This window comes from Schistocerca gregaria, chromosome 7 (genome assembly GCF_023897955.1).
Source record: "Schistocerca gregaria isolate iqSchGreg1 chromosome 7, iqSchGreg1.2, whole genome shotgun sequence".
Lineage (NCBI taxonomy): Eukaryota > Metazoa > Arthropoda > Insecta > Orthoptera > Acrididae > Schistocerca > Schistocerca gregaria.
Window position 1 is genome coordinate 45,719,018 of NC_064926.1, and position 26,335 is coordinate 45,745,352.

General features: G+C 38.6%; 1 protein-coding gene across 6 annotated transcripts in view; it reads right to left on the reverse strand.

The window, feature by feature from the left end:
* Window positions 1-3,345: 3,345 nt before the first annotated feature.
* LOC126281631 (uncharacterized) overlaps window positions 3,346-26,335 on the reverse strand; it is a 70,822-nt gene continuing 47,832 nt past the window's right edge. For 2 of the 6 annotated variants that reach the window (XM_049980758.1, XM_049980761.1), the window contains 7 exons: window positions 22,736-22,856; window positions 22,310-22,639; window positions 7,175-7,258; window positions 6,972-7,043; window positions 6,620-6,838; window positions 6,230-6,506; window positions 3,346-3,761 (listed from right to left, as the gene is read on the reverse strand). In XM_049980758.1, the coding sequence (XP_049836715.1) occupies window positions 6,774-6,838; window positions 6,972-7,043; window positions 7,175-7,258; window positions 22,310-22,639; window positions 22,736-22,856 (672 nt within the window). In that variant the 3' untranslated portion in view covers window positions 3,346-3,761; window positions 6,230-6,506; window positions 6,620-6,773. The remainder of the gene's footprint in view (window positions 3,762-6,229; window positions 6,507-6,619; window positions 6,839-6,971; window positions 7,044-7,174; window positions 7,259-22,309; window positions 22,640-22,735; window positions 22,857-26,335) is intronic. The other 4 variants (XM_049980759.1, XM_049980756.1, XM_049980755.1 and 1 more) reach the window with 4 other exon arrangements.

Here is a 26,335-nt window from a genome sequence, read left to right on the forward strand (position 1 = left end):
TGCATACTGTACATCCTATTGCACATTCAGATCTCTGGTGAACATAATAAATTTTATAACTCATTTGATCAGTCATCTGTGTGAGAGAAATCTTAACACAAATGTTGATGTGCTGTTACAGGTGCTCAACAGCTATATTCCGCGTAATATCTGAAGGCAAGAACAAACGACGTAGTTTTGTGAATGTGTCAGGTACAGTTTTTCTCAAAAAGACGGTTGTGTTGCAACAAGGCCATCGAGACTGCTTACAATATTTGTCATTTTGGTGCGAATATAAGTAAAACTGTAAGACACAGTCGACTGTAGATAAAAATCGAAAATGAAATTCGCAGGTTACAAATCTTTAACATAAAAGCTCTGCAACTTATACCATTATGGGTAATAGCAGACATACAGATGCCAATTTCTACTTTCATTCTCTAATTTATTATGGCATTATGGCTTTTGATAACTTTTTCTGAAGCCATAAAGTGTTTGTAACACAGAAACTTGTAACAAGGATAATACATAACGTCCACTCTAGAAGTTGTTGAAGGCAGTTCATTAAACAGTTATTTTCAACAATCAACTGAAGTTTGAAAACAACAGTAGGCTAGCATTCATCATTACAATAAGAGGAAGAGAAATGATCCATAATACTGGGCACAAAAATGATTAAGATATTTTGTCACAAAAATCTTTCTCAACTTAATCACTGAAGCAAAGTTCTAATGGGTAACAAAATTAACTTCAAACACAAACTGAAATCATCATATTTGCTTAACAAAATCATTATATTTGCTTGACAACTCCGTCTCCATAGAATTTTGAAAATTTTGAAATTTTATATGTTTGTGTTGTTGTGTTTGAATGTAGTTAAATCTAAACCACTGGGTGCAAATATGAATGACTGGTAGCAAAGATTAATGCAAAAGACGACAGTGTGAATGTTAGTACGTTGTCATGTTTTTCACTGACAAACACCATTGTGAATGTAAACTAACACTTTCCACAGTAGAGTTAGATACCACACATGTTATCCACAAAGCAACCAAACAATGTACATCATCTTCAAATAACTTGAGGGCATGTTGCCCTATAAGTCCACCGAAATCGACCGATATCTCGACAGACATTTTCCAATTTGTGCCTTAAAAATGACAGGTTGTTACCTGTCAAAATATCAGAGTTTTTTTACAAATTTATCTGGCTGTATTCTCACAAGTGCATAGTAAATGCTGAGAAAAGCTTACAGTTCACAACTAACAAAGAAACTAGCTTATTCGCCTTGGTCAATACATTGAAAATTATAGGTACATCACTCATGTCTGCATACTTCTTAGGATACAAAGTCCAAATCCGTAAAGGCCAGGACTTTTCATATATTACATGTGCAATTGATATTTTCAAACACAAAAATACTTTTTTAAATTATCAGTCTGTAAAAACAAGAACTATTATTACCTTACTTTGTTCCTGAGTCTACGTTGTACTAATAGCATCGTCACTGCCATCTGATTGTGTTTGTGTACCATCTGACTACAGATTTACGATTATGGATTCAAGGCCATCTTCACCTCCCTATCAAGACGTTTTCCTGAAACTTTTCAGTGTGCCGCACACAATCTGTTGTCTACTGCTTCATGCACAGGCGATTCAGTGTCTGCTATCTTGAATGTTTTGTTTCTTTCTGCCACATAGCCTTTAACTTGTGCCCAAATCAATTCAATAGGATTATATGGCAATGGTATGATGGTAAATGTAAAACTGTGTGACCGCATTCACGTGCAAGTAAATTAAGTTCGTATGCTTTCTCATGTGACTAGTTTAAATTAATGAGCTGCAGGAGTTACTCATGTGTCTAGCTAATACTGTGTGCAATATTTTTATTTTTAAGCTAGAGCACAATATCCACTTTCCTGGTGTTTTATCTGTCACAGCTGAGTTGTCCATTACAATGACTGATTGCAGAGCCAGGTATGGCAAGAAGTGTTCAGTGAACCACTTCTTGAAAGTGACTGCAGGGGCAACAGTCTGGATGATTGACTGATCTGGCCTTGTAACACTAACCAAAATGGCCTTGCTGTGCTGGTACTGCAAACGGTTGAAAGCAAGGGGTAACAACAGCCGTAATTTTTCCTGAGGGCATGCAGCTTTACTGTATGGCATGGAGAGCTACATCAAACCGGTCTCAGGACTGAAGACAACAACAACAACAACAACAATTTTAACAAGTTTTTGTGAAGTCGGATATTCACCATTTGTATACATTTCAAAGATGGAGCGCCTTAAATCATCCTTGTCAAAATCATCCATTTGTGTTACAGGTTCCTTGTGATTTCGATGCTTTCCAGGGCGATACGAAAGCAACTTCTCCTGATGTTTTATAGCTCTGACACTTTTATTTATCATTCACTATACAGTTCTCTTGCCTATACCACACGCTTCTGCAGTTCTTTCTTGTGTCTTCAAATGTCAACGATCGGAGATTCACTTTCAGATTAACGTTTGAAGAAGCTATAAGTACGGTAAATTATCCCCGTTGCCTGTTTGTTAAGCACTTCACGTTTATTGCCATCACTTGACACATTTATTTGGAAATCACACTAACACCTTTAAAGATAGACGTTCACAGCTATAAGGCAACAAGAAAATAACCCGATAATTGAATGAATAATATGCTCGCTTTGTGAATTAAATTGCATTGTTGTGAAGTATGACAATAGTGCACCTAGCAGGAAAGAGATTCTTATAACCAACGGATAGCTGCTAAATATTGGGCCACATTCCTATGTGATGTGCACTTTAGCTGAAAGTTCTGCAAAAATAAGTCACACAGCATGCTGCATTTACATAAACAATGACATTTTAAACAGAGAGGCATGAAATGTAACCCTTTAATTATGTAGAGGATTGAGCTGATCATTTCAAACTGTCTATTAAATAGGACTAAAAAAAAGCAGGCAGATTTCACCTCACTGAAAGTGTGTTATCATACAAAATGAAAGTACATAAAGATGGGAAATACCAGTATTATATAATGTTGCTTTAACCTTGAATTTAATTCTACACGAAATAGGTTGTTATAATGCAATATTTCACATGCTCCTATAACACGGCTCACATTGGATGGCTGAATTACCTAAATAAACTGATCATAGTGTGCAAAAATACTGACAACAGTCTGTTCTCTATTTGATCAGATTTAGAGTTAATTATTTGCAACTGCTTGTGAATAAATGCAGTCAGTTTGATCACATGAAGAAACACTGCCTGGAGACATGAATGATCCCATATTATTCTCTCTCTGAAGGTAATATTAGGATAAATAATGAGACAGGTATAGAATATAGTTCTAGAAGCAAATTACATTTCAAAATTAAATTTATTCATCCATCTCGATACAATACTTTCATTAGTTATAATCTCAAATGTCTTCTTTTTCTCACACTTTTTTTTTTTAATTTCTGCTCCGAGAAATTTAACAAACAGGACTGTTTCATCACCATCACCATCTACATCTTCCTGGAGTGCCTTTGCTATCAGCTGAACTGCAGATCCATATTCTTCACTTTGCTAACTTTTCTTAGCTGTTGAGGACCTAGGTGTGGATATCTGAATATCTAGCGACTCATGAACAGTCTGTGAGGATGCTGGATTATTCGCTATAAATATACGGTTACTGTAGACATCCGCAACATTGTTTGTTGCACAAGACCCACCTTCAATTTGCAAGATGCTGGAGCTGAATCGCCATCCTTCGATGTACCAACATCGTCTACCTGAAGAAGAAAAGGATGTGTTACACAAAACACCCAGGTTGATTTTAGTGAAAACTGTATAGAAATTATTCGCTTAAAATTGCAATGAACAGAAATGTAATGTTATGACAGTTAACAGTAGTTTGAGCTGGCTGTCTGACTAACCTCAACTGTAGTTTCTTCTGCATTTAGTCATTACATTACAACAGCACAAGTAATAATTTGAAAATAGGCATTAGCATGTATTTATGCTCTCTGAATTGTCCAAAAAATGAAGTGAAATGTGGTAGGAAATAAGGACTTTACATAAACATTAGTTCACTGTAATAGTAGTAGTAGTAGTAGTAGTAGTAGTAGTAGTACTAGGAAGCAACAGCAGTGCTTATAATCTGGCTGCAATGCATATCACAAATATTGCTCTTCTAGTTGCAAAAATTGTTATACATATGTATCAAGTTTTCCTTGAGAAGACAAAGACTGTTTCAACATTGTCAACAAGCACAATCTATGCCGATACACATCACAGTTGGTTGGGTAAAACTACAAAGCATGTTTTTCAAGTAAGGTCTGTTTTGTTGTAGACACTAGTAGTTCACATGCACATGGCAACAAGCACTTGTATCATGTACCGGCATGCCACGGGAACAACTGTGCTCAGTTTCAGCTCTATAGCTAATCTGTACAGTTCTGTTCTGTGCTTTCAAAATGTTAAGACTATTAACTCACCTGCTGCGTGTGAGGTTGACTCCATGATACAGTTTTTTGTCAGCAAGGAACCTGTCTGCTGGAGAAATTCAACGACAGATTTGTGAAGTGTATGGGACACTGTTATGAGTGAAAGCAAAGTGCATAAGTTGGTACGAGAATTCAAAGATGGCCGTAAAAATGTCCATGATGAGGACAGCTCTTGTTGCCCTTCTTTGATTACAGATGATTTGGTGGCTTTAGTTGAAGCAAGGATTCGTGAGAAAAGGCATCTCACAACAACAGGTCTCTCAAACGAATTTCCTGATGTGTCGAGATCAGTGCTTTACAACATTGTTTATGAACACCTAAAGCTTAGGATACTGTGCTCCTGTTGGGTCCCGAAACTCCTAACAGAGGACCATAAAAACCAAAGATTTGACTCATTATCATGAATAAGGTGACGGCTTCTTAAGTCAGATCTAACTGGAGACAAAACATGGGTTTCGCACATCATGCCTGAATCAAAGCAACAGAGCATGGAATGGAGAAACACACACACACTCACCTGTAAAGGTGAAGGCCAAATAGACTCCATCTCAGTGCAAAATAATGTGTCAGTGTTTTGGGACAGACATAGTGTTTTGTTGGTTAACTTCATGCAACGAGGAACCACTATAAATGCAGAAGCACACTGTCATACCCTGAGAAAGCTACGCAGTGCAATTCAAAACAAAAGACATGACATGCTGACAAAGGAAATTGTCCTTCTCCATGACAATGCAAGACCTCACACTGCAGGTCAGACCCATGATTTATTGGACAGTTCTGGCTGGGAAGTTTTAGACTACCCATCCTACAGTCTTGATCTTGCGCCGAGCGATTACCATCTCTTCCTCCACCTCAAACAACACCTCAATGGCAACCGTTACAATGACGACGACGACATGAAAACAACAGTGAACTCTTGGTTATCAGAGCAGGTGGCAAGTTTTTATGAAGAAGGGATTTTAAAATTGGTTGAGAGGTATGATACGTTTCAACAAACTTGTCAACTATGTCGAAAAACTGAGTGAATTATGTATTTTCTGAAAATAAATTTACTTTTTTGAAATAACCTTTTGTTGTGTACTTATCTTCAAATGGACCTTACTTAAAAAACACGTCTCTTATTTCAATAGTTTATATTTCCATCCATACCTTAGGACTTACAGGTGTAAGACACACAGCTTGAGCTGCATCCATACAAAATTTTGATGATATATTTAATGCAAAGCAATGGATGTGTGTAGATTTAATAACTGAATACATCTTTATAATTTCGCACACCTTACACTGTTTGTTGATACTCTTTGAAATAAAATTGAAAAACTCAGTCGATTTTTGGGGAAGGGAGGGTCGGGGGTTTGGAAAGTACACAAGCAGGATTTGAACACGGTACCTCCAGTGCGATAGCTGTGAACCTTTACCGATGTGCTATGCTGACTTCTCGTAATATATGTAATGTTACAGATGTACAAATCGTGCAATCAACTACAAAATCGTTTTTCTGAAAAACCAAGGCCTGTTGCTAAACAACCAGATAGCCAGGTACTCAGGGTAAGTGCCTCTGCAACATATTTGAAGCGCATCAAAATCCATGATTTGCAGTATGGAGGGTCCCCTTGTCAGCCACATAAGGGAGGTACCGCAAAGCAACACTGTGCTTTTAACCTAATCTGCAATCTCGAGTTAGTAGCGACAAACTTATGGTAGTACCACAAAACAGAGTAATTTCATGTACTACCAAGTGATCTATCACACACCTGGTGTGCTGCGATACAGTTGTGGCTCCCACTGCATGGGATTGCATTTCTTCACAGGACTACTCTTGATTACTGTTGAGCCCAGAAAATACATTTTAATCTGTAATACAGATACAGTATGATGGAACAAAGAAGTAACATGATACATACTAAGAACTGGCCACCCAGCAACAAAAAGGGAGTGAATCAGTGACCGAATGCCATTGCTTCCATCACCCACTGCCACGATACCATCCTCGCAATGTAGTCGGCAACTGACGCAGCTCGCACTGCCAGCCTGGAATGATTGCCAAGAACCATGAATTTGATGCCCACTCAGCACTTGCTGAAAGTAGCCACTAAAGATTGTTTTTTAAGGTATTCAAGAGAAATATAACAAATGGTTCCAACCTGACCATGACTAGATTTGCTCCTGCTCCTGCACACATCTGGGATAAAATTGTCAGAAGGGTTTCCCTGACATGTTTATTTCTGATCCCATACCATCCAGTGGAGTTGACAGTACCCAGCACTGCTGAAGCTGTTACACTCGTGTGCTGTATCGCTATGCTAAGTGCCAACGCATAGCATAACTATGCTCCACAGCAACACCTTGCTTAGTGTTGACACCTGCAAATAGACTTTAAATCAGTTTGCAAACATAGTCCATTGGAACAGAAACTAAAGTTGTGCATGCATGGATTTAGAGATGAATCAAATTCACTGCAATGTGGTGCACTACATGTAATTTACCACCTCATACCTGGTGTGAAGTCCTGGTGGTCCTGTTGCCATGGCATGCCACTATTAAGCTCCACAGTCACACTGACAGGCCCTGCAAATAAATTTTAAATCAGGATGCAGACAAAGTACACTGGAATAAAAAAAGTTGCAGTGTATGCACATGAAGTGACAGATAAATCACACGAAAAGGAGTGTACTAAAAGGAATTTAGCCATCACATACCAGGTAATCTGTGTTGTTGCAGGTCTTTCGGCCATAATTCAGTAGCATCTTCCAACACAGTAATTCCATCAGTGTTGTTGGGCCCTGAAAATAATTTCAAGTTGGAGTTCAGATAATACAGGATAGGTACTGAACTGACATTGTACATATATATTGGCATAGACCTACTTGATTCAAAGCTGAGAGCATGAACATTTTATGTATTTTAATATTACTACCCACTGCTTGTAAATTAGTGATACAAACCCACATCCTGAAGTGTTCTGAACATTCTGCTGTCCAGCAATACCACAATGGTGTCGAGCGTCAAATAGCAGTCAACGGCCGGTGACACCACAATGGTGCCGTGTGTACAGTATCATCCAGTGGCAGATGACTCCACAGTGGTGTATCTTTTGCATTCTGTTGTTGCTTTGTTTAAGTAACAATAAGTTACACACGTCAACAAGTTTTCTGTTTTTAGAAGTTCTTCTGCCCTTTCATCATGGCAGATGAAAGAGACGATATGATTATTTACGATGAATGTGCGGACGTTCTGTCTGATGTTCCGAATGATTTGGTTGATTGAGAAGAAGACACTGGACATTAAACAAATAAAAGTGAAGCAGAAGCATTGGAAGATAGTGAAATATGTCCAAGAAGAATTCAGTGAACACTACGATTGCCAACTGATTTGGATGAATCGGACAAAGAAGACAGTGCACAGTGGTCAGACTTTGATTAGCCGAGGACCAATTATAAATTTGAAAGCTTTCTAGGCCCAAACATATTTTTAGAGATACACAGAGCATTGAGGATATCATAGAATTATAAATTGGGAATGATCTATTTGAATATATTAACAATGAAACCAACAAGTACTGAAGTAAAAATTGTAATTTTAACAAAAAAAAAAAAAAAAAAAAAAAAAAAAAAAAAAAAAAAAAAAAAAAAAAAAAAGCCAAATTTGTCAACGCTGCGGGACCCTAACTTTATGTCCCGCAACTGATTCAGACAAATATTATAATTTTTACATTTTTCTGACAACAACAATAAACTGGATAATGCCGACCAGCTGTTCAAAGTGCAATTCATAATTGATTATTTTTCCAATTCTTTAAAGAAACATTTAATTTAAGTAAAAACATCTCAGTTGATGAAGGAATGATACTGTGGCATTCACAGTTAAAGTTTACAATATGTCGAAAATTGTGAAATATGGCATACTCATTCAGATGCTGTGTGATTTGAGTATGGGATACATTTCCTCATTCAAGATATATTCCAGTGCTGGACCACTTTTAGCAAAACCAGTGATGGAACTAAAATGGCTCTGAGCACTATGGGACTTAACAGCTAAGGTTATCAGTCCCCTAGAACTACTTAAACCTAACTAACCTAAGCACATCACACACATCCATGCCCGAGGCAGGATTCGAACCTGTGACCATAGCGGTCGCATGGTTCCCGACTGAAGCACCTAGAACAACTCGGCCACACCGGCCGGCAGTGATGGAACTTCTTAAGGAAAGCGTCACCAACTGTCCATGGATAATTATTGTAACAGTGTAGAACTTGCGGAGGAGTTACTTGAAAAGAAAATTCGGGTTTGTGGAACAATACAGCAAAATAGAGGATTTCTGGAAAAATTAAAGTGCGCAAAAGTCAATGTGTTTGTAGCTTGTCATCAATGGAAAGATGTCAAGCAGCTGGTGACAAGCCAAATAATCCTAATTAACACTGCCGGCACCAAGTGAATAAATTTGTATGAGACAAGTGGATGGCGAAGTGATGACACCAAATGGGTTTCTTCTGCTATAGGTAAGTCATGTGACAATTTTGTTTTCTTTGTAGAAAATAGCCTTATCTCTGGAACAAGTTATCTCTTGTGGCTCCTTTCTGGGCCAGTGAAAGAAATACTATTCTGAGCTCAAAAGACATCTACATATCCTTTCAGTGATGTTACCATTATTTTCACCAGCTGAACTGCACTACCATTCAAGCAACAGCTTTCGAGATAGTTAAATATTCTTTTTATTATCTGACAAACCCTCACTTGTGCTGAAACTATCATTTCCAGTTACTTGATCCAAGCTCACATCTCTCTCAATAATTATGTGATCTTTTTGCAACTTTGTGACAATACATTTTCTCGAAAGATAAAAAACCGAGCAATCTTGTACACCTTTTTGTGCTCTGTTAAGTGAGATAATAATAAAAGATTTCCTGAATCATTTTCATATGGACAATTTGAAACAAAGACTGCTGAAAAAGTAGACACAAAGAAAATGTGTAGTTCAGCTTTTTATGTCTCTGGAAGTAATTGTGGGATGAACTTGAGACATACCATGTAATAATTTACCAACACAAGGTGTTGGAATTTAAAATGTTATTCTCCTACCACTTTCCAATACTTTACAAGCTGAGAGCAAAGATGATGATTTTGCCACAATGGCTATTTTTAACCCACTTTCACAAAAAAAGTCTTCTGCAAACTCTTTTAAACCATTTTCATTACAAAGCCCATGTTCTAAACCACCTGAAAACTATATTTGGTTTTGCAATGTGAACATACATGGTCCTGAAAACTGATAAGGTGGAGGTGCATTGAAAATGGATCCATATTCTGCAGGTACCCAAATCTGACGTCTTTTATTATGTTCAACATTTTTTTAATACTCTCTGTTGAAGATAATATCAAAACTCCTGGTGACTAGGGAATGAATGTGAGTCAGAAAACTGCAAATAACTAGTCTCATTTTTTTAGACATCTCTACAGCACTCAGCTCTACAAAATTCTTTTTATAAAAAATGAAGTGGAATAAGGAATCGAACGAAAAGAACAGTTATTTCTTTTTTGTGGCTCAAATAATTTGAAAAGTTTAATTTTTTGAGTTCTGTCTTATCAATATTTCTTCTGAAACACTCCCATTTCCTCATGACATTCTGCAGCAAATTAATGAAATTTGTCAAAAATTCATGTAGCTTGAAGTAAACATAGGATTAGGATCCTAAAAGGGCCCTCTTCTAGCTTTGGGTTTTGACAGACACTTATTAAGTATCATTAGTCTGGGCTCCCACGTAAAGAAACCCTTATCACAGTTGGGAACTTGTGGTAAAGAAACCCACCCGTGGCTACTGCTGCATAGGTAATGTGCATGGCCCCTATGGCAACAGCGAACAAGGTTTCATCACTTTAAAAGCAGCAATGGTTAAGCCACCATGGATCACATCAACATTCATACAATTTTTCACAAATGTTCCACAAACTGCAAACTACGCTAACATAAAATATGCTATACATTAAACCGGAATTAAACTAGCACACCAAGAGCATTACATAATAAAAAGCAGCACTTCACCAAAATTCACACAATGTTACAATGGTGTAAAACCTGAAAGCTATTTATATGATGTGTGCAACAGCTGTTATGCAACAATTTTACTACTGTTATTTCCACTGCCTTGGAAATGCACAGTTAAATTGTGAAGTTTATAGTCAGTTTGATATTGTAGTTACAGTAGAAAAATCACAAACATGTCATGAGCTGTGACAAAAGACATTCCTTTTTTGAAGTTTTTTGAGATATTCAGACTTTATTTCAGTTTCTAGTCATCAGGACTTCTGATATTACATTCCCCAGAGAGTACTGAACTATTGTACAAAATAATTAAAGATGTCAGATTTGAGTACCACCGGAATATAGATCTGTTTTCAAAGCACTTCCACACTGACTCATTTTTTAGGCTCTTGCATGATCACATTGTTGTTTAAATCATCATCCTTCTAATGAAAATGGTTTAAAGGAGTTTGCAAAAGATGTTTTATCATGAAAGTGAGCCAAAAATAACCATTTTTGCTAACATCTTAATTTGGTAAGTTTTTGTTTCAGGTTCATCCCGTAATTATTTCCAGAGGTATGAGAAACTCAACTTCACATTTTCTTTACCAATTTTTCAGTCAACTTTGCTTCAAATCATCCATATATGAATTGATCTGGAAATCTTTTTTTATTATGTAACTTAAGAAAGTGTAGGGAGTTGTCCAAAATGGCCTAGTTTAGTTTCTTTCAAGAAAATATCACCAGAGATATTATGCCTCAAAGTTGCCAAAAACTCACATGTGCACTGTTGATAGCTGCATTATGGGGTCAAACAAATCCCTGGAAGCATTGAACTAGTGATCATGAACCTTTACCAATGTTTATTGGAAACATGTTTGAATGCTCACAAAAAATATCAGCAGAATCCATGATGGTCATGTGGGAACTCCTCCCAAAATTAGACCACTTGGCATGGAATGGCTCAGAAGTATAAGTCTAACGTTCAAAAGAATGGCCCTTACACGAGACACTGTTAAAATCCTAGTAGTTAACTGACAAAACACTCACAGTCAAGTGCCAGGGTTTGAAGTGCTTCTGAAAGGCAGTGAATACTAGATACAGAAAGCTAGCTGAAACCTGAAGTTGATAGCAGTAAGATTTTTGTCAAAAATTTTTCAGTGTATATCTAAAAGACGGGCCAACAGGAAATAGAGGTGGTGTATTTGTTGCAGTAGACAAGAAACTCAAATCCACCAAGGTAGAAATTGATGCTACATGTGAGATTGTTTGGGCAAGACTCGGTATCAGGAGTGAACATAAAACAGTATTGGATCCAATCACTCACAAGATTCACCTCCTGAAGTAACTGAAAAAATTTAGAGAAAACCTCAGTTCACTTGTACATAAGTTCCCCATTTATACAGTACTCCCCAGTGAAGACTTTAATCATCCAATAATAAATTGGGAAAATTAGTCTTGTTAGTAGTGGGCATGACATGACTTTCTGCGAAAAACTACTATATGTCTTCTCAGAAAACTAACTAGAACATATAGTTCAGAACCCCACTCATGATGGACATCAGTATATATTAAATCTAATGGCAATAAATAGGCCTGACCCCTTTGAGGATGTCAATGTCAGACGTGGTTGGGGCACTCCATGATGGAGGAGTATTTATCTTTGTGCCTACAAAGCATGCCTGTATAGTGCTACATATATTCGTCAGAAGAAGTTAGTTGTAGTGGCACCTACCAACATTTTTCAGAACTTCCGCTTGCTTTGCACTCGATTCTAAGCCACAGGGAGTTTTTTGGATTACAAAAATCGGAAAAAAAGTGCGGCTTAGATTCGAGTAAATACGGTCAAATGTGTTTCATTCAGCATGTCTGTATCTGTAGCCCTATGCTTTTTTTTCCACCTGTTATGCAGTATTCTGTTTCTTTAGAAGTTTCTTTGCCATGACTGTAGACTGTGTGTGGACCCTCATTTTATGAACAAAACTCTAGGACACAATGGAATCCCTGTCAGATTCCATACTGAACCTGTAGCTGAGTTAGCCCCTTTTCTAACTACAATCTATTGTGGAGCCCTCAAACAAAAAAATTTGCGCAATAGTTAGTAGAAATTACAGATCATACCTGTTTACGAGAAGGGTAGCAGAAGTGATCCACAAAACTATTGTCCAGTATCCCTAATACTGGTGGGTTGTAGAATCTTATAACCTACTCTGAGCTCAAACAAGATGTATTTTGAACAGAATGACCTCCTCCATGCCAAACAGCATGGATTCCAAAACCATGGATCATGTGAAACCCAACTCACATTTTTCTCACACAACATACTGAAAGCATTGGATCAAGTGTGGGTGGATCATTTCCAATACATAAGGACCTGAAAAATTCACATTTTGTGATAAGTGTAAATATAGATGTGAATTCTGCCTCAAGATGCAAAAATGTGACTTTATCTAATAGATGCTATTTTATAGCGAAATGTATCCAGATGAACTACTTTATCACAGATAACTTGAAATAGCTTTATTTTCTGCATATAAATATTAAAACGTAACAAGTTTTTCATTACTGGTATTGTGCACTGCCTGGTGAAGTCCAGTTTGGAGAGGTAATGTGCATAAGAATGTGTTTGCAAAACAAAAAGGAGTGCATAAATGCAATGACACATCTGTGCACTCAATGCTCTGGTGCCGTGCCAACTGTGAGCAGTGGAATGGCCTGTGTAAAACGCTTGCCACATAATGCAGTGTAGTACTACACTGTGAGGTCTAGCACCTTAGAACAAAGAAACGCGTATGTTTGTTCGCTGACTACAGTTAAAAAATTGACATAATGTGAATAGATTTAATGTTGCAGCTTTAGGGAGCAGATGTTTTGAACTGCGATTGCATTGAATAGCTGTAGATGTTGCGTCTGAACTACCTCATTTACGACACTGCAGACCTCAGCAAGTAATTGCTTGATAACTGTTACCAAATGTCTTTTGTTGCGTGTTGCTTATTGTTCATTTTGTATTTTGAACTGAGTGGAGAGACTAATCCTGATCCATTATGGAGTTCGAGTATGAACCTTACAATACCAGCAGGAATCAGTGGTCCTGGTGACCACGTGTCAGTTATGCTCCTGCAGAAACACAGAATACGAGTGTAGGCTGTTGCTCTGCCACTGCTTATTTCCCCTATACCACTCCTTTTCCCTCTGGGGGTCATAACTGCAATTTGTTTAGCCTCACAGGTGGCTGCCAGTTTATAGTGCCCGCACTTGGCACTGTAACAATTGAAGAACAAATCCTTTCAAGGTAAAAGGGCGTTCAAAAGTTTTGCACAGCCGTCTCTAATTTTTTTATTTTGTGCAGGAAGAGAACGAAACTTTTTGTGAACATACTTGGAACATTTAGCTGTAAGTTGGTATATAATAATATTTTCTTTTATTTACAGGTGAGCCATAATGGACCGTGAAGTAGATGTCAGGTTGCGGCAACTGTCAGTGATGGAGTTCCTCTTCAAGACCGGCAATGACTCTGCCACATCGATTCGCAGGAAGTTGCTCCCTGTTTATGTGGAGGACACAGTGGATCGCAGCAGTATCCAGCGGTGGTTGCAGAGGTTTAAAGAAAGTGATTTCTCTCTACCGGACAATCCATGATGTGATAGACCATCAACATCAGTGAGTGATGTGAATAAGGCCATTGATCAAATCATCCAAAATGACAAATGTGTGACAACATGACAGCTTGCTGAAATGACTCATTTGTCATTGGGTAGTGTGGTATCACTGGCACAGTCACTAGGGTACAGAAAAATCTGTGCAACTCATCAGACTACACCATGACAATGCCAAACCCTATGTAGCCCTTACATCACAGGAGAAAATCAGGAAAATAGGTTGGAAAATTGTTCTTCATCCTCCCTACAGTCCGGACTTGGCTCTGTATGATTTTTACCTTTTTGGTCACCTGAAGGCCCACCTGTGAAGTAAAACATTTGATGGTGAGAAAGACCGTATTTCCTGTGTCAAGTGATGGTGTAAAAATCAATCCCCAGAATTTTACCAAAGTGCATTTACATCATGGGAAGAACATTGGGGCAGATACATCATAGCTGATGGAGGCTACACTGAATAGGCTCAATGTATAGCCCAATGTTCCAAGTATGTTCACAAAAATTTTCAATCTCCTCCTGCAAAAAATGAAAAATTGAGAGACAACTGTGCAAAACTTTTTGAACGCCCTTTGTATTCGACTGCACCAAAAGTCTTCCTGATATGCAAATAGTTATTTTTCGTTCTACCTCTAAGCTAGATACCTTGTCGATTCTATCCATAGCATTGTCAAGTGTGGGTTGTATGGTGATCAATGCCCACAAAAGGACGAAATTAATATTCTGCAGATTTTTGTAATTACTGAATTTGGTGGGAAAATATTGAGATTAGATTAGATTAGTACTCGTTACATAGATCAAGAATACAACACTTCTTAATGATGTGGAACATGTCAGGTTAATAAAAGGTGTCTATACAAGATATTACATTACACAAAATATTACATGACGCTTTTGTTGGGTTGAGGGGTGGGGAAACTACCCACTTACTTTACCCAAAAATTCATCTAATGAGTAAGAGGAGTTGCCATTCAGAAATTCTTTTAATTTCCTTTTAATTGCTATATGGCCGTCTGTCAGACTTTTGATGCTATTAGGTAAGTGACCAAAGACTTTTGTGGTAGCATAGTTTACCCCCTTCCGAGCCAAAGTTTGATTTAACCTTGAGTAGTGAAGATCATCCTTTCTCCTAGTGTTGTAGCCATGTACACTGCTATTACTTTTGAATTCGTTTGACTTGTTAATAATAAATTTCATTATATTGTGAGGCTACAGTGAAACACCGTAAATCAGAAAAGCATTCAATTCACCAGTCGAAAAATAATGCTGCTTCTCAATAGATACAGTCATTAGTTCAAAGCTTAAAGAGATACAAAAAAAGTAAAACAAGCAACAACCATTTCAGAAAATAACATACTGATTTTTTTGCAAAAGCAAACATTCCAGTCAAAAAGCTCCCTAATGAACAGAAATTTATTTCAAACCATTACAACTTTGTCTTCAGGCATGTAGTGTGACAACTTTTTAAATTTCTACGTCTAATCATTTACAAAGAAAGAAATGTGAATTTTGGTAAAAATAGATGCTACATTTTCAGGCCTGTACCAATATGTTGGAAACCTAAAGAGCTGGAATCGTCAGGAGAAGATAATTTTCAAGGTGGAAATGGAAGGTGCTACACATTCCAAATTCATCAAATCCTTTGGCACTAAGTTTGTTGATGATAGCTCTACATGATGTTACGTTTTCTATTTGTCAGGTCAATTAATGTCCAAGGATTAAGTAAGGAGAAAACTGAAATTGACAGGAAGTAGCGAAATCAATGGTAAATGTCTTGCAGTGATGAAAGTCCTTTATTAGAAAGTAATAGGTCATCAATTTTGAGTCCACTCATGTCGGCCATGATCACACTTTAGTAATCTGCAGCTGATGGAACAAAAGTGGGAGAGTACAGTGATTGACTTGCTGCAGGAATCCCGTTTTGTGCTGTTCTTGACAAAATTCATGGAATAGGATGAGTTTCAAATTTGGAGACCTAGGATTGGCATAGATTTGCAGGTACTTATAACCTGGCTTCAATCAGACAGATATCCAAGTGATAGGATGAGTGACAAAGTTTGGTTAGAAGAAATTAAGTAAAGTGACAATCTGTGTGTATTGTGTAGATAAAACATCTACTTATTGAGTGGTGGCATGAGAAGAAACACACACCAAAAACATTTTTTTTTAATTATGTAAGTTTTCGGAGGTAGTGGCTGTTCCTTCCAGCAGAAGGGGTAAAGGAAAGAAAAAGGGATGAAGCGAAGGAAACTGGAGAGGTGTGAGAAAATGGGTAGAACTCAGGGAAGTCACCCAGAACTCTGGGTCAGGGGACACAAACTGGACAGGATGAGAAAGAGAGACTTCCTGTTTGACCAGTTTTTACAATTCTCTCTCTTTCACAACTTTCCGTATAGATTTTTTATCATATAGACCACTTTTGTGGTGAGAAACTCTCACCCACTCATTTCCTCTTGTTAACCACTGTCTGTTTTGGCTTGCTTTTCTTCTATTTTTCTATCTTTTTCCACCCTCTGCTTCTCCTTTTTGCCACTCCCACCATTTGTATCATTCCAAACTGTCCTCACTACATCTCTTCTTTTTGAAAGAGTCTTTCCTTCTCAGTCTGTCTGGTAAGTATTCCCTGACCCAAGGTTCTGGATGACTTTCCCTAAAACTATCTATTTCGGTTCACTCACCACTCTTCCTTCCTTTTCCAATGGTTGCTTCTTCGGGAAAGAGGAAAGGAGAGGGAAAAACGAAAGGATGTTGGTTTTAAGGGAGAGGGTAAGGAGTCATTCCAATCCCGGGAGCGGAAAGACTTACCTTAGGGTAACACACGTCCATCCGCACATATACAGGTTATTGATATACAACATGAACATCAAGGGTCCAACACTCTTCCCTGGGATACACCCAAAATTAGTTCCACAACTGATGATGACTCATTTAAAAATAACATACTGCGGCCTCCCTACAAAAAGATCCTCAATCCACTCACTCATAAATATTACTTGATACTCCTTATGATGCTACTTTTGACGATAACCATAGATGCAGTAGTCAAATTCTTTTCAGAAATCAAGAAATACTTATTACAATCAGTTTCAAATGTAGGCAAGATACACTACTGCACTATGAGTCTGTTTCATTTCGTAATATTTTATTGGTACTGTTTTTGCCCTGTGACAATGGCAAATTATATACTACTGAAAACAACTGCAATCACAATGTGTAAACATTTTCTCCTAATTCATTGATAAGAATATTTACCACCCTGTTCCTCCCGATTGATTAAAAAATACATAATAAATTGAGCACGTTTATTTATACTCTTCGGTGGTCACCGCCTTGTGGAAGCACTGTCCACGTGCCCGGACGGGCTTGCGTGTCCACAAGATGCTGAGGGATACGCTAGCAGTAGAACAGCTACTGACAAGGTCTTCCACGCTGGACAATCTTCAGCAGAACCTAATGGAGAGTTACCACTACATCTTATCCCTCCCATATTCAATCCCATAGTCCTTTCCAGATTCCCCAGAGACCCCAACCTGAGGTATGATGCATGCCATGGCGAAAGGTGTGTGGCACATGGGAAGATAAATTATTGATAAAGCCTCAGGGATACCGAGCAACCTCCCCAAGTGATAGCCTTGCACTATGTGGGGTTCTGTGGTGTTGACCGAGTATACCCCCAATTACCATGGGACCAAAATGGAGAACATGAAACAAGAAGAAACAAAATATGAGGGACATAATGAGACCTCAAACACCCAAACACCTGGTTTGAAATGAATGGAAGCTGTTTCCATAACTGGATCAGTCGATATACTTGTCTGAGAAGAGGAAACTGTCTCATAGCAGTTTCACCATGTCAATTATTAAATCTTCCTCTGGAGCTCAGAGGGATAAACTTCTCAATGAACAAAAACAGAAGGAAGGCAGACAATAGCTTCCTTAAAAAGATAAAAATTGGGTGAACCTCCAAAAAAGACTGCCTCAAAGCGAAGGGGAGTAACAGGCATCTTCCACCTCTAAAGTAGAAAACAAGAAAAGAAGGGAGGGGTCCAACACTCCCACTTCTCAGGATAATTGTATCCAGAAACAGTCGAGGCATGAATTGAGAAAACAGCCCTACAGTCTCAGGTTTCAGGATGGCTGTTATCTAACAGGGATATCCACTGCTCAACATGACCTCGCAGCAAGTGGAGATTGTTCTGACGGCTTCCTTTGAAAAGATCGAGAAGGGTGCTGGTCCAGGGCCAAAATTCAGAAGCATCTGTCTGTATGAAGGTGCTCTTGTGAGGGGATGGGAATAGTGCACTAGCATACAGAGAAAGTGCCCATAATATCTCCATGGGAGGAGGCGAAGCTGCTGGTCAAGATAGCAGCTGAGCTCCTCGAGACCACAAAGTTACCAATTTGGGTGCCAGAACTTCTGAAGGATACTCCTCCAAAGACTGTTCAGGAAAGTAATGGTGCAGAACCAAAGATCTTGTCACAGTATTGGACAGTAATCAATCAGTAGGTTGTACTGGATGGCTAAACTATCGTGGTTGGAGTCAGTAAAATATCCATGAGGGCAATGCAAGAACAGGGCCTGAGAGTGTACTTAAAGAGTTCTCACAGGTTACTATGAGGGTATCAAAGATATCTGCAGCAACCATCGTGACAATATGGAAACTGTAAGTGTTGGAGATCAACCTGCAGCACAGTGAAGGAGCAACTACCAGCCTCAGTCATCTTCTGAGAACATGGGAGGTAAACATGACCCTGATCCAGGAAGCCCCCCCAAATCTATGTAAAGGGAGTGTTTCAGGGCTCCAAGGCAACAGAGGTAAGCTGATTTATGCTAGAAATCTAAGGAACTTCAGAAGACGTTTTTATGCAAAAATAGAATTCCATTCAGGTGATGGCGGACATTTGTTCCAGGGACTTAGTGAGAACCAGAATGAAACAGCATGAGGGAAGAAGCAAGAGAGAAATTATATTTCCTTATGAGGTCAGTACTCCTCCTTTCCAGAAAGTGAGAAGATTGGTTGACAGCTGTTGACAGCGTGAACAACTGCTGGCTGGTGGTGATGGCAGTGCCCGCAACCTGGTGTGGGGAAGCAGTGAGGTGAACAGGAAAGCTAGTTACCTCCCTCAACATTTATCCTAAATATGGGCAGGGGTCCTGTGTTCAGGAACATAAAAAGGGAAGAAGTAACTGACAAAACTTTTAAGCCCATTCTAATGGATAGCTATGTAGAACAACAGCATGTGACACAGGAGAAACCCTTGTCTGCTATTCTTACATCATTTAGAAAACTGCAAAAACAAAAATGTACCTTGATGGACCAATAATCTGGAACTCCAAAAGAAGCAGGTAAGAAAACTGTTCAACCTTGCAAGACTGAAAAGACAATGAGCAAAATATCTGAAGGCCCTTGCCAACTATCATCCTGGAAGGTACTCTGTGAGGAATTGGAAGGTAAAGCTACTTGTTCCAGACTTCACAAAATCCTTACCAGACTACCAATTAATCTATGAAGTACTCTAGGAAAGAGCATACAGGGACAAGAGGATAGGCTAATTAAGACTCACTTTCCTCAATGCACTCTGACGGATAACACAGACCAAGACAGAGAGGCAGCAGTTTACAGATAATCAGAAGGAAAACTGAGAATCTCCCTGAGAATATGTTGGTTAACAAATAATAATAAAATACAATTCAGTGTTGGTGGGAGTGTTTCAGACATTCAAGTCACCACTTCCAGTCCAGATGGTATCTTTCCAACTCTATTCCAACAAGCAAGACAGCAATTAATTAGATTTCTATGCAGGCTGTTTACAGTTAGCTTAGTGGCAGGAACCATTTCTCATTCGTGGAGGGCAGTGAAGATTGTTTTCATTCTGAAAGCAGGGAGAACAGATCATACTAAGGCTAAGGATATGATACAGATCTGTCTGTCCTTTCTTTAAAGACGTCAGGAAAACTGGTTAATATGCGCACTAGAGAAGCAAAGTTAACTGAGGCTCCTCTACATGTAAGTCACCAGGCATATCAACCAGGCTAATCATGTGAAACAGTACTTCACAAACTTGGGAAGGTGGAAAAGAAACACTCCCAAGAAATTGCTCTCTGCAATCTTTCTGGATATTGAAGGGTCCTTTAGCAATGCAATCTTTGGATCCATGGTTAGGACACAGCATAATGACAGTCACACGTAGGTGGATTAAGATAATGAAGATCATGTTGGGCAGAAAAAGGTAGGAACCATCATGATGAATGAGAAAAGCAGAGGGCATCCACAGGGAAGGGTTTTGTCTCCACTACTGTGGAACCTAGTGGTGAATGAACTCATTGAAGAGCTAAATACTAGAGACTGCTTTTTCCAAGGATATGCCAATGATTTAGTCATAGTAATACTTGGCAAATTTGCTAGTACTGATATAACACTGAACATTTTGAAAAACTGGTGCAGGAAACAGGATCTAAGGGTCACCCCCAAGAATACTGTTGTACCATGCACAAGAAAGAATATCCAGCACACGTACTAGAATCTTAAGCTTCTCAACAAAGCTCTACTGGAAACATGACAGTTGTGTGGCATAAACGGAAGTTGGTAGGCATGTTTCTAATGTTTCTGCATCTGAAAGATGATGTCTTTTTAAATTTCGCACCAGTCACATAAGAGTGGTGCTAGTAAGACCACAATGGGGATGCAGATCAGGTTTGCCTTAAATAAATGCTGTAACTGTCATGAGTATTAATTACCTTTGAGATCGGACATGGTGAGCTGATGTTAGTCAAGAATGCCTTTAAGGTGACAAAGGCATCACTACCAACACCTCACCGAGTTTGAACAAGGTCATGCGATAGAGCTACCAGATGCTCACTGTTCCTTCTGTGATATTGCAGAAAGACTTGGCAGGAATGCAGACACTGTACATGACAGCTGGCAGAAGTGGTCACAAGAATGCACAGTCGCGAGATGCTTGGATTCCAGACAGCCATGTGGTGTACCTGAGAGGGAAGAACATGGTGTTCAGTATATGGCTCTGCCACATTGTACTGTGTCTTACAACCTTTACAAGACCTGGACTGCTGTAATGGGCCAATATAATCCTTGATTAATGTGTGCTTGAGATAGTGGTCAAGTATAGAAATGAAACTGAAGGAATAAAATGAAAGATATAATTGTAAAGTGTACCAAAGCTACAAAAGCATTGCACTTTGCGACAGGAAGAGAATTATTTCACAAATGGCTATGCGAGGAGGCCAGAAAAGTGTGCTTTGTGTTACAGAGCAGTTCCAGGCCTGAATATTGTGGAGTACTTGTAAGCACTCTAGTAAAACTCTTACACTTTGCTGTTTCTCTTCAAAAAATAGGTGCATTCAGGTCCTGCATCGAACAAGGGACTTGCTCTCTATAAGGGTCATAAGGTTGAGCAAGGATGCATTAGCATCCGGATGCATTGCCATAATAATCTGCAGCCTCAAAGCAGGTCTCAGTACTAAGAAGGTAAGTGGCAAGTGATACTCTTTTTAAATCATATCCCATTTACAATGACCATTAGAGACAGCACATGTGTAATATCCCATGTCCTGTCCAGCTGCAAGGTATGTGTACTCATTTCCAACATTATAGTTATGTTTCGTCACTGACTTACTAAACATATGCGAGTGGCTGTTTTAATAAATTACCAATTATTTCTACATGTATGCATGGACTGGTATATCTGTTCCTGCACAGATTTTATGGTGAATTGCAACTAATGTTAACACAATTGCAAAGCACCTTGAAAACACTGTGGACCCTTTACAACACAAAGCAAATCAAGAAGAAGCACTACAGCAATCATCAGTTGCCAGCACTCCAAACTGGGATGCTGCATTATTCAGCAAAGGAGCAATGTTTCTAGTTATGATCACAAATGTCAGCAAAGAAGTAAGGGTGCTTTTTATTATGGCATCATTAGACAAAATGGTACAGTAAACAACACTTTGGCCATTTACAGATTTGCAAAGTAGTACAACTGCTTAATGATTTCAGTTAAAATTTGCTTTGTGACCCATCAGCCAGTTTAATGTTCATAAGACCACTGTGACGTTAATCCAATATGTAACAATATAAGCCCGCTTCAGAAAATGGTTTGACATCTTACGCAGTTCTTACAATTAACCAGCAACTTACCATGTACTGGTTGGCCAGTAACCACTGTTTTGTCAGCATGAGTAAAATGGAGAGGCCCCACAGACAAGTTGTGACCTGTATGGGTCATGTAGAACTTGACACTGATTTTGCCTGACGGCATCTTTGTCACTATCAAAGATGCTGGACAGGTTTGTTCAATTTTGTTTGATGCTCTCAATCTTTTTCCAAAACTGCTTGTCATGGCAGATCTTGAATGGTGGCAAATGTAGCACAAACAGGATCTCTTGCTGTCAACCATCCCTTCATCAGTTCTCTTTGTGAAGAAAACTTTCTCATCGCCCTCCATCTTTAATTTCCACTGAAGAAACTCTGAAAATAAAACTAAGCTCAATAACAAGTTCAAAACAGAGCATGCATGTATTCATTTCGAAAATGATAGTGGAGAGACATATTGTGTTTCCTTACGTTCCATTGTATCAAACTCCAGTTCTTTAGTTTCCATACTTATTCCATGCTCACGTTCCAGGTGATCTCTTAGCTCTTCCCTGGTATGGCATATAAAAACCCCACACTCCGTACATGACAGCTTCAAAATAATGAAAGAGATTACCTAATTAAATGGGGCCACCATTTCTGAACACACATGGATGGCAACAACATTTCAGAAAGGAATGATTATGAAATAAAAATAAAAATATTATGTCTAATCAACCACTGACTAACTACACTATTCCTTCCCTCTTTCCTGAAGAAGCAACTGTCAGTTGCGAAAGCTAGAAATTGTGTGTGTTTTATTTATTGTGCCTATCTACCGGCGCTTTCCCGCTTGGTAAGTCTTGGAATCTTTGTATATTTATTGAGGGGGTAACTTGTGCTGAGAAATTATCATTTATAAAACAAATCTGAAATACTAAGTTTACTCTTAATTCACTTTGACACAGCTACATAGTTGTGGTGCTCATTTAAAATGTCAGAAAACATATGAAAAACCGAAGCATGGGTGCAATCTCTCCCGTACAGCATGAAATATAAAATTATTCTGGGCCTCAGCATTAAACAGGTAAGCAGTCAGTTAATACCCCAGATTTCAGCCTGTACGTGCCACTTACTATGGGACTCTAAAACACACTTTGTGCACATCCCAAAAAGCCTCATTGCCTGTGGATGATTGGAAACAGTTCGCAGTACTGTATGCCGGTAAATTGGGAGTAGTGAGAAATGAACTAATCTGATGCACCACGAAGAGCTGACATCAGATGATAAGCGGCAGTTCAACAATCTAAGACCAGAGACTGGGTATGGGGCTGGTCCTGTAAGTGCCTGTGGCCAGCCTGATTCCCTCATGGTGTACAGCATCAATTATCATCATGTAAGAAGGCCTCATTAACCCATAGACAGTGCACCCAGAGTCCAGCTGCTAACACATGAAACACCTACAAACTGGAGCAGACATGCCCTGTCCACTCCCCAAGACCAGTGGGTCATCATCATCAGTTTTCTGCTATATTATCAGGTCTTTTGCCTCTCCATTTTCTGCAATCCATTGATTCATTCTTAAGGCTGCTGTATGTTGTACCGTCCATCACGTCATCCAGTAACTGAACTCTCTTCCTCCCTTGCTTCCTTTTCCCTTCTACATAACCTTCTAAAACTGTTTTTATCAGTCCATCATTCTTTCTTAATATATGCCCAATCCAATTTCTTTTTCTTCTTTTTATTACATCAAGTAACTGTCTTTTCTCTCCCACACTTCTCAGTACCTCTTCAATTTTTACTTTGTCCATCCAACTTATTCTTTCTATCCTCCGCCATGTCCACACCTCAGAATCCTCCAGACTCTCTCTGTCTTTCTTTCTCAAACCCCATGTTTCAGCGCCAGACAGAAGAACACTCCATACAAGACATTTTACGTGTCCTTTCCTGAGTTCTCTGTCCAGAATGCTGCAGAGAAAACTCCTTTTCTTATAAAATGCCTCACCATTGCTATCCCTGTTTTAATTTATGTGCTGCACTTCCAGTCGGTGTCTATCCTGCTTCCAAGATACTTAAAATTTTGCACCTGTTCTAATACTTCTCCATTTAGCATAATTTTTATTTCTTTATTTCCTCCTAGTGCCTATACTTTTGTTTTCTTTAAGTTAATTTTCATCCCATAATTTTTTTCCATTAGCTTCAATGGTGTCCACTAAATCCTGTAATTCTTTTTCCTGGGTGGCGAGAAGGACCATGTCATCAGCAAACCTCAAACACCCTACTCTTCTTCCTCCAATTTCTACTCCTTTGTCATCTAATGAGCATCAGTCAATCATATTTTCCAAGTAGAGGTTCCTTGTTTTTTTCAGTAATGGAATCATTACTGTTGTCAGAAGTCCTCAGGCCATTCACCACTATCATACATTTTATTACATAACCTCAATTTTTCTCTTGTTCCATCTGGGTTGAAGTATTTTATATTTGTCCCGGTATCGTATCTGCACCTACCGCTTTGCCATTTTTCATTACAGCTATGGCAGACTCTACTTCTATGATGATGGTTGGTCCTCTCTCTTCATCACTTACACTGTTGAGTGATTCACGTTCCAGAGTTTCTGGTTTGCGATCTGTGTCATATAGCTCTTATAAATATTCTTCGCATCTCTGGAGGACATTGTCACCATCTTTGTACACTACCTCTTCATATTTACTCAAAATGTCCATAGCAGCACTTTCTGCTCTGTTTTGGTCCCTTGACATAGTCTTTACTCTGTTGTATGGTAACTCATATCTTCCCTTCCTGTCCAGATCTTCAGTTGCATCACATTCCTCTTTTAGCCATTTTTTCCTAGCCTGTTCTGTTTCTCTTCAGAGTTCATTATTCAACCTTCGGTACATCTTTCTTGTACCTTCAGTGTTCTTGTTTTTAAATTTTCTTCTCTCTTCCATCTTGGAAATCATTTCTTGTGTGACCCAGGGGTTTTTAGCCCTTTTCCCTTTTACATATCCTATATTTTGCTGTCCTGCTTTAATGATTCCTTCTTTCAGCATATTCCAGTACTCATTGGCATTATCAAGTGGTTCTCTGTCTCGTAATGTGTTTAAAAACTTGTACAACAGCATTTCTGTAATTTGTTCTTTGGGGGATCTTTTCTTCTCTAGATCCCACTTCTTCACCATTGTCACCTTCTTCAGTTTTCTTCATTCTTATTTCTATTTCTGCCATAAATAAGTTGTGGTCACTATTAATATATGCACTTGGTAATGTGTGTACCTTCTTGATTCCATTCCTGTATCTTTCTTCTACCAGCATAAAATTGATTTGGTTTCTGTATTTATCCCCTGGTGATTTCCAAATATGACGAGAATGATTAAAACACACACACACACACACACACACACACACACACACACACACACACACACACACCCCTCTGTAGAAAATGTAAAGCAAGTGTTTGTAGTCCACTCCTCTAACCTCTTCACTGTAAGTTGCAGCTGATGAGTTGCTGTCGCAGTACTTGAGGAGGAACAGAAAACTGTTAAATCGTCCACAAATAAGGATCATAGCACTGGGCTCCTTACCGTAGACATGAAATAGTTTATAGCTGTGGCAAACGGGGAACGCTTACAACACTGCCCTCAGAAACATCAGTCTCCTGTACAAACCAATTTGACAGCATGTCACCAGCTTGGTACCGGAAACAGTGCTTTGATAGGAAAGACCAAATGGAGATGAGGGGACGGCCACGAAGTCCCATTGGTGTAGCTGCCCTAGAACAGGGGTTGCCCAACGTTTCCTCTGATGGAACACTGTGAGGATCTTGGTACGTTGACAGAATATCTTATTTATTTTGAAGGTTAGTAAAATTTTTAAATGAGTAAAATTTATTTACTTGAGCAATTACTTCAATTTTAAATCATAACTAGTCACATAGAAATCACAATAAAATTTTGAAAAAATCTCCAAATAATTAATAGTAGTAGTAGTAATAATAATAATAATAATAATAATAATAATAATGAAAACCCATGTTATTAATAGTTTTTGTGGAGCAATGATTCACTTCCCATGGAACACAATTGTTCCGT